The 9,002-nt window shown below is 34.8% G+C and overlaps 2 protein-coding genes across 3 annotated transcripts in view; both read right to left on the bottom strand.

Annotated features, from left to right (window-relative positions):
• Positions 1–9,002, bottom strand: part of LOC109066939 (sorting nexin-25) — an 825,452-nt gene that overhangs the window by 774,888 nt on the left and 41,562 nt on the right. The window lies entirely within an intron of this gene.
• Positions 1,112–8,463, bottom strand: LOC109101648 (multifunctional methyltransferase subunit TRM112-like protein). Of its 2 annotated transcripts, none has more exons than XM_042770680.1 (4): positions 8,185–8,463; positions 5,779–5,880; positions 5,498–5,593; positions 1,112–1,467 (listed from the first exon to the last, which is right to left on the bottom strand). In XM_042770680.1, exons 1-4 carry the CDS (start codon positions 8,257–8,259, stop codon positions 1,369–1,371), a joined length of 372 nt encoding a protein of 123 aa, XP_042626614.1. In that variant the 5' UTR covers positions 8,260–8,463; the 3' UTR covers positions 1,112–1,368. The 2 variants fall into 2 exon arrangements, with proteins under 2 accessions (XP_042626614.1, XP_042626615.1); XM_042770681.1 differs by lacking the exon at positions 5,498–5,593 and adding an exon at positions 2,303–2,395 and having other exon boundaries at positions 8,185–8,392.

Raw genomic sequence — 9,002 nt, forward strand, 5'->3', positions numbered from 1 at the left:
CGAAAACAGCTTTATAGCTGCTCTCTCCACCTCTCCATTATGACATTATTATAGTTTGGCCAAGAGAGCTATAATTGAACTTTAAGAGAAGGCAGAAGGTATGAGACACCAAAAGCCTTGAAGAAATGAGATACTAGGGACCCAAAAGAGACACCAGAAGGCTGGAAGTTTTCAAGGGCTGACGTCATTTCCAAAGAAAGGCTATTTTCTTGTATAAACATGAATTCAGCGTTTGATCTCTCATTCTGAAAGGGAGCCTCGAGCGCCATCAGGCGGCAGCGGACGGATGCGGTATTGCAACTTAAGATTTAAAAATAGAGAGCTCGAAAACAGCTTATCCCGTTTTTTTCCTTTTAACCTCCCTCAAACTAAATAGAGTCGCGGCCTTGCCACGTCATCTTTCTTTATGATATGAAAAAGTCCTTGGCAGAGCCATAAAACTATTACAGCTGACCTAGATAATCTCAAACAAACGCACTGACTGCAGTAACAGTAAGACAATGCTTACACAGACAAATATAATGAGAGCTAATGAGACTACAACAACTTCATTACCTTAGCTACTGGGTTGTTATTGTAAATAAAACTATTAAAAACATTATCGTTTAATGAAATACAGCTGAAATAAAACTATAAATATTAGATGAAAAACATTACAAAATGAAAAACTGAAATTTTAGGTTGGCAACTAACTAAAGTAAGTTTAAGTATGTTAATTAAGTTAAAGCACTAAAATTACTAACTGGAAATAAAAACTAAAACTGAAATAAAAACAAAAATTAACCTCTCTCTCTCTATATATATATGCTGTATATAGGCCAATCTGCAGTTAATTATTTTAACTTGGTGCTTAAAATTACATTAAAAAAAAATACAAATATTAAACACATTATTTAGGCCTAAAATTTAGGGACAGATCTAACATGAAAACATTTTAGCATTAATTTTCATAAAATAATTTGTAATCATAAGCAACTGAAATAAATCATATAGACACATTAGTATTATTATTATTAAAAAAGTAATTTTTGCTGTTATCATTTACAGGTCGTACCAACAAGTAATTAATAAGATGATTTGTATATAAAAAAGAACCTTCTAAAGCCTAACGTAATCAATACAAATTTATTTAATATTTTACAAAGCACAATTTACAATGACAGAAGCAACAAAAAGTAAATTCTGATAGCAACCACATGTTTGGAGACAGATGTTGAACACGACTGTAAAACAGAATAACTTGTGAATTATGGTCTTATGTTTATCTCTATTATCATTTGAATAAAAATGGCCCCCCAACAGTTTCTAAAATGAACGTGTGTCTGATATTCAGTTTCTGTTCTTCTGGGATGCGTGTAGCAGCTTGATCTACTCGTCTTCAATGAGTAACATGTTAGGAACACCTTTGGAGATGGGGAACTCTCGACCAGATTCAGGACACTGTAAACATCCCTCTACAACCTCAACCTATGAGGAGAGAACACCACTATTAGCACCAATTCACTTAAAGTTCATTCCATAAAAAAGAAAATATTCATGCTGAAAATGGGTTTGTACCAGGGTTATTACGGTTAAATAAAACCATTAAAGTTTGTTACTTGAACTAAAACTACTCAGACATAAAAAAACAACAACAAAACTTTCAAATTAAAATGGAGAACAAAAATAAAAACTAATATATATATATATATATATATATATATATATATATATATATATATATATATATATATAGTCACATATACATACATACACAAACTAAAGAATTAACACTAAAATAGCATTGGCTTGTACAGAACAAATATTGAATGACAGAAAACAAAATATGAGGCACAAATCTATTTTTTTTTGTCACATCATAAATAGCACTATGAAAAAGAGCTTGCACTTCTGCTGTATTTTTAATAATGGACCCTTTTCACAAATCACGATGTGTTTTTACACTGTAAATCTAGCCTAATTTTTTTATATTTTCATAAAAAAAAATGTATGTACATGTAAAACACTATACTTTGCATTTTCTTACCTTGGCATTAAATTACAGAAAACAGATTATTTGGCAAATCTTTCTTTCTTCTGACCAACACAATTTTTATATTTTTTCCCCCCTCTTTTGACGAGTCACAGAAATGCTAGAGTAAATTTCAGTTTTTGCTACTGGGACAAATGGGAACTCAAAAATGATGTTTCTTACAGACTTCTGCTTCTGAGAACCCTGGAAATGTGAAAAGGGTCCAGAGGAACTTTCTGGAAGTTTACAAATTCATTTCTTTGAAAATGTTGTTCATCTGATGCGTCTCACCTCCAGAAGAATTCTGTGAACTTTACGCAGGAACTCCTCATCCTTTTCATAGTCTGGTATGAGAGTGCTGGGCAGGTCTTGAGACTGTCCAAGCTGTTAAAAACACCTCATGAGTATCCCACAATCCACCAGTTTAATGCAGATATCAGCTGACACTCATACATCATGCACAGACAAAATACCTCCTGCTTTTTAAACCATACTTACTGGAAGGCTGTGAAAATTCACCCTCCTTATTAAATATCATTGAAAGACATGAACATGATCTTCACTCAACCATTCTTGCTGCCTAAGCAGCAGCCTGATACTTAACAAAACGATCTTTACAAATGGTCAAATATCCACCACGAGCAGGCTGAAGTTTACTGACTGACTGCTTCTTAATTTGTTTACCTTGGAAAAATAAGACAATGTGCTTTCTAATCCCAATATTTCCTACTCATGCATTTAACAGACACAAAAGACCACACTGGACACATTTAAAAACAGATTTACTGGATATTAATTTCAACTTCCATTTAGTTTCCTGGAGAGAAACGATAGCTATCCAAGGCCTCAATCTAGGTTTTCCCATCCATTCATTGTAGGTACCACCCTTCCTTTACTTTACTTCCATCCCTATCTTTCTGTCTCGTTGTTAAGTACAGTTCACCATCTACATGGATCGTTAATCTTTCGAAAAACAGCTTTTATAGCTGCTCTCTCCACCTCTCCATTTATGACATTATTTTTTAATAGTTTTTGGCCAAGGAGAGCTATAATATGAACTTTAAGAGAGAAGGCAGAAGGAAGGTATTGAGACACCAAAAAGCCTTTGAAAGAAATGAGATACGTAGGGACCCAAAAAAGAGGACACCAGAAGGCTGGAAGTTTTTCAAGGGTCTTGACGTCATTTCCAAAGAAAGGTGATTTTCTTGTAATAAACATGAATTCAGCGTTTGATCTCTCATTCTGAAAGGGAGCCTCGAGCGCCATCAGGCCGGGGCAGCGTCGACTGGGATGCGGGTATTTGCAACTTAAGATTTAAAAATTAGGAGAGCGCGAAAACGCTCGAGCTTATCCCGTTTTTTTACTTTTAACCTCCCTCCAAACTAAATCTACTACCCCCCCCCCCCCATATAGGTCGCGGCCTTGCCACGTCATCTTTCTTTTATGATATGAAAAAGTCCTTGGCAGAGCCATTAAAAACTATTACAGCTGACCTAGATAATCTCAAACAAACGCACTGACTGCATGTAGTTCAACAGTAAGACAATGCTTTACACAGCACAAATCTAATGAGAGCTAATGAGACTACAACAACTTCATTACCTTAGCTACTGGGTTGTTATTGTAAATAAAACTATTAAACCAACATTATCGTTTAATGAAATACAGCAAAAAAATAAAAATAAAATCTAACTGAAATAATAATATAAAAAATAACAACTAATAAATATTACAAAAACACATTATAAAAGCACTAAAATTACTAATGGACATAAAAACAAAAAAGCACTAAAATTACTAACTGGACATAAAAACAAAAACTGAAATAATGAAAAAAATAAAGCCAAGCCTCCTACCTCTTTTTTTTTCTCTCTATCTTATATATGCTGTATATAGGCCAATCTGCAGTTAAACCCTATTTTAAACTTGGTGCTTAAACATTACATTAAAAAAAAAACACACACATTTTTTAAAACACATTATTTTGTTTAGGGCCATAAAGGGGGTTATTAGGGACAGATCAACATGAAAACATTTTTTAGCATTAATTTTCATAAAATAATTTGTAATCATAAGCAGCAACTGAAATAAATCATATAGACACATTAGTATTATTATTATTAAAAAAAGTAATTTTTGCTGTTAGCATTTACAGGTCGTACCAACAAGTAATAATAAGATGATTTGTATATAAAAAAGAACCTTCTAAAGCCTAACGTAATCAATACAAATTTTATCTAATATTTTACAAAGCACAATTTACAATGACAGACAGCAACAAAAAAAGTAAATTCTGATAGCAACCACACTGTTTGGAGACAGATGTTGAACACGACTGTAAAACAGAATAAACTTGTGAATTATGGTTTATGTTTATCTCTATTATCATTTGAAATAAAAAGCGCCCCCCCAACAGTTTCTAAAAAATGAAACGTTTGTGTCTGATATTCAGTTTCGTTCTTCTGGGATGCGTTTTGTAGCAGCTTGATCTACTCGTCTTCAATGAGTAACATGTTAGGAACACCTTTGGAGATGGGGAACTCTCGACCAGATTCAGGACACTGTAAAACATCCCTCTACAACGCAACCTTATGAGGAGAGAACACCACTATTAGCACCAATTCACTTAAAGTTCATTCCATAAAAAAAGAAAATATATTCATGCTGAAAATGGGTTTGTACCAGGGTTTATTACGGTTAAATAAAACCCATTAAAGTTTGTTACTTGAACTAAAACTACTCAGACATAAAAAAACAACAACAAAACTTTCAAATTAAAATGGAGAACAAAAATAAAAAACTAATATATATATATTTAGTATATATATAGTTTTATGATATGTTTATATATATATACTATAGTATATATATATATATATATATATATATATATATATTATATAGTCACATATCTATACAATAGCACAAAACCTAAAGAATTAAACACTAAAAAGTAGCATTGGCTTGTACAGAACAAATATTGAATGACAGAAAACAAAATATGAGGCACAAATCTATTTTTTTTTGTCACATCATAAAATTAGCACTACTATGAAAAAGAGCTTGCACTTCTGCTGTATTTTTAATAATGGACCCTTTTCACAAATCACGATGTGTTTTTACACTGTAAATCTAGCCTAATTTTTTTATATTTTCATAAAAAAAAATGTATGTACATGTAAAACACTATACTTTGCATTTTCTTACCTTGGCATTAAATTACAGAAAACAGATTATTTGGCAAATCTTTCTTTCTTCTGACCAACACAATTTTTATATTGTTTTCCCCCCTCTTTTGACGAGTCACAGAAATGCTTAGAGTAAATTTCAGTTTTTGCTACTGGGACAAATGGGAACTCAAAAATGATGTTTCTTACAGACTTCTGCTTCTGAGAACCCTGGAAATGTGAAAAGGGTTCCAGAGGAACTTTCTGGAAGTTTACAAATTCATTTCTTTGAAAATGTTGTTCATCTGATGCGTCTCACCTCCAGAAGAATTCTGTGAACTTTACGCAGGAACTCCTCATCCTTTTCATAGTCTGGTATGAGAGTGTGTGCTGGCAGGTCTTGAGACTGTCCAAGCTGTTAAAAACACCTCATGAGTATCCCACAATCCACCAGTTTAATGCAGATATCAGCTGACACTCATACATCATGCACAGACAAAATACCTCCTGCTTTTTAAACCATACTTACTGGAAGGCTGTGAAAATTCACCCTCCTTATTAAATATCATTGAAAAGACATGAAACATGATCTTCACTCACCCATTCTGCTGCCTGGATCAATGCGCTCCACTCCAGCTTAGGAATCATCCGGCTCACAAACGGAGCACTGAACTCCAGCTCATTCACTTTCACTTCTGTTGCCTTCATTCATGAGCCAAGACAGAACAAATGTCAGATTTGTCATTCAAAAGCATTAAAAACACACACACACACACACACACACACACACACACACACACACACACACAGGAGATCAAAATTAGAGAACAATCTATAAACACTTGATTCTTTCTGAAATATTGTAAGTTTGGTAACTGTAGTGGGTTTCTTAGCCATAACCGTGTTGCCAAGGATTTTCCAGAGATTTCCAGTTGGGTTTAGATCAGGACTCTGGGCTGGCCATTTCATTATTTCAATGTTCTTAGCTTCAAGGAACTGCTTTACCTGTTTTGCAGTGTGACAGTGGCATTGTCCTGCATGAAAATTGGGAGATGCTTGCAGGGAAGGAACCGCATGTTGCTGAAGGAGCTTTTGATAAACAGTTGCGTTCACTCTGTCATGTGTCTGTATAAGAGTCCTCCTGCTGCAGAAAACATCCCCCAAACCATGACACTTCCTCCTTCACCTTTTAATGACTTCTTTACATACTCATGCTTCAGTCTCTCCCCAGTTTGACGGCGAACAAAATATTTCCGTTCTGTCCCAAATGAATTAAACTTGCTCTCATCACTAGAACTAACTTTGGACCAGTTCTCCTGTCTCTACACAACATGCTCCTCCGCAAATGTGAGTCTAGCCTTTTGATTCTTTCTGCTGATGAGAGGATTCGTCACTGTAGAGTGCGCTTTCAGTCCGACTTCTCTTAAACGTGCTGAGACAGATCCAGACCCTGTTCAGCACTTAACTGGTGAGCAATTCCAGCCAAGAGGGTCTGGCTGCAGGCTTGCACTTGCAGGCTTGCACTCTCAGACACTTACACTTCCGCTAGTGACATCACTTGCAGTCTTTATTTTTTATTTTGTTAAATTTTTTATTACTTTTTGTTTGAATTTCCCAACATTTTAGAACAGTAGCCAGGTGGCGAAGACAAGAAAAAAGAAACATACTCCTCTCCGTTTGAGAAGGGTCTGGCTGCAGACTTGCACTTGCACTCTCAGACTTGCACTCTCAGACACTTGTGCTTCCGCTAGCGACGTCACTTGCAGTCTTTATTTTTTAATTTTGTTCTATTTGTTGATAACTTTTTGTTTGAATCTCTCAACATTTTACAACAGTAGCCAGGTGGTGAAGACAAGAAAAAAGAAACCAAATTACAATGTCACTTGCAATTGCTACTTGCACTCTCTGCTACCTGTGACGTCACTTGCAATCAACGTAAATCGTGCATGTTTAAACGATTAAAACTAATTTAGTACTATAACGGTGAAACGATTTTTTTTTTTTTTTAAACTAATTTAGTACTATAACGTACAGGGTCCTGCAAGAAAAAGACAAGACCGGCAAATCCGTGTAGAGTGATATGATTGCCTACTTGTAGAGTGCAAGTAGCGATTGCAAGTGACATTGTAATTTGGTTTCTTTTTTCTTGTCTTCACCACCTGGCTACTGTTGTAAAATGTTGAGAGATTCAAACAAAAAGTTATCAACAAATAGAACAAAATTAAAAAATAAAGACTGCAAGTGACGTCGCTAGCGGAAGCACAAGTGTCTGAGAGTGCAAGTCTGAGAGTGCAAGTGCAAGTCTGCAGCCAGACCCTTCTCATTCCAGCTGCAGTGTTGAACCGATTCCCCATTGAGAGTCTCCGCATCATCTGGACAACCTCCTGTCACAGGGTCTCAGTCACTTTAGAGCGGCCCTTCATTTTACAATCTCAGTGAATACTAGAGGAATTCTCCCAGTTAAATATGGTTTGTCATATAATTAAGGAAATTAGTAAGGTGCCAGATTAACACCAATAACGTGGAGGTATCTTTAAATGTTCTCTAATTTTCACCTTCTACTCCTGTTAGGATAACTTCAAAAAGGACTTAGCAGTGACCTAGAAATTTAGGAAATTGTAGGTTGTTCTATAGGTGCATATTAATATGCAGCCTATTTATTTTGGGCAGTTGACATTTCAAGCTCTAAAGATCTAACATTCATGTTAACTTACGAGTGTAACATTCATGTAACATTTGCACTTTTAAACATTCATAGCGATTAAAATACAAGACATAAATACACACTTTCCCTTATTCTGTCACATATCTTCATGGTTAAAAAAAAAAGGTTCATAGACATTTAGGTTCCCTGTAACCTTCTGATATTAATTTGTGATTTTTTGAGCGACGATTTCAGAGGAAGGCAACGTTAAGGCGGTTTGGAATTCGCCCTAAATTACTGCTGCATTCATGTGCATCTCAAAAATATTTATTAATAATGAAAACACCGTAAGTCTATCTCACCTTGATAATAAGTGGGTATCCTTTAATCACACCTTGTACGTGAGATGTTAACATGTTATGCGTTAACAGCTTCATCTCGGCAGTATGTGGCTATAAATTTCAGAAACAAAGCAGGAACGTCTGCGTTACAAACAGAAGCATAACACACATGCGGCTTCACGACGACTGTATGCAACTACTAAAACAAGCACCCCGAGAAACAAAACCTGCTGTATTTGGTTCCGCATGCAGAGCTAGCCGGCTAACAACTGCACAATGTCGGAATATCTGTAATAATTTCAGTTTAAACTGTAATATTATTGCTAAATCTCAGTGACTAATTTGCTGAGTCTAATTGACTATTATTTAAATTTGTGTTTCTCTAGTGGGTCTGAATGTGTCACACGACTTGTTCAAAAAGGTGTTACATTTTCATAATGTCCTCCAAACTAAAATCTGAGAGAGAGAAAGAGTGAGAGAGAGAGAGCGAGAGAGAGAGAGAGAGAGAGAGAAAGAGAGAGAGAGAGAGAGAGAAAGAAAAAAAACTTTGCTGTGAAACAAAACACTTTGTCTCATAGCATAAAATGTATTTGTTTAAATCTATTAATGTAATTTTCTAGGATGGTACAGAAATAAAAATCTGCGTTAAGTATACAATGATTTGTTAAAACACACTTTTGCCTTTGTGGATGCAACATTTACAACATTAAATAGTAAAAAACAATATTTTTCAAATGCACATTTGTATTCCTTTTTTTTGTATTAATTTGTTTACACATCATCTTGGTACTATACAGGTAATTCTTACAGCATATGATAAAGTTGTAATAATTACAGAA

This window comes from Cyprinus carpio, chromosome A14, assembly GCF_018340385.1.
Source record: "Cyprinus carpio isolate SPL01 chromosome A14, ASM1834038v1, whole genome shotgun sequence".
NCBI classification, from domain to species: domain Eukaryota; kingdom Metazoa; phylum Chordata; class Actinopteri; order Cypriniformes; family Cyprinidae; genus Cyprinus; species Cyprinus carpio.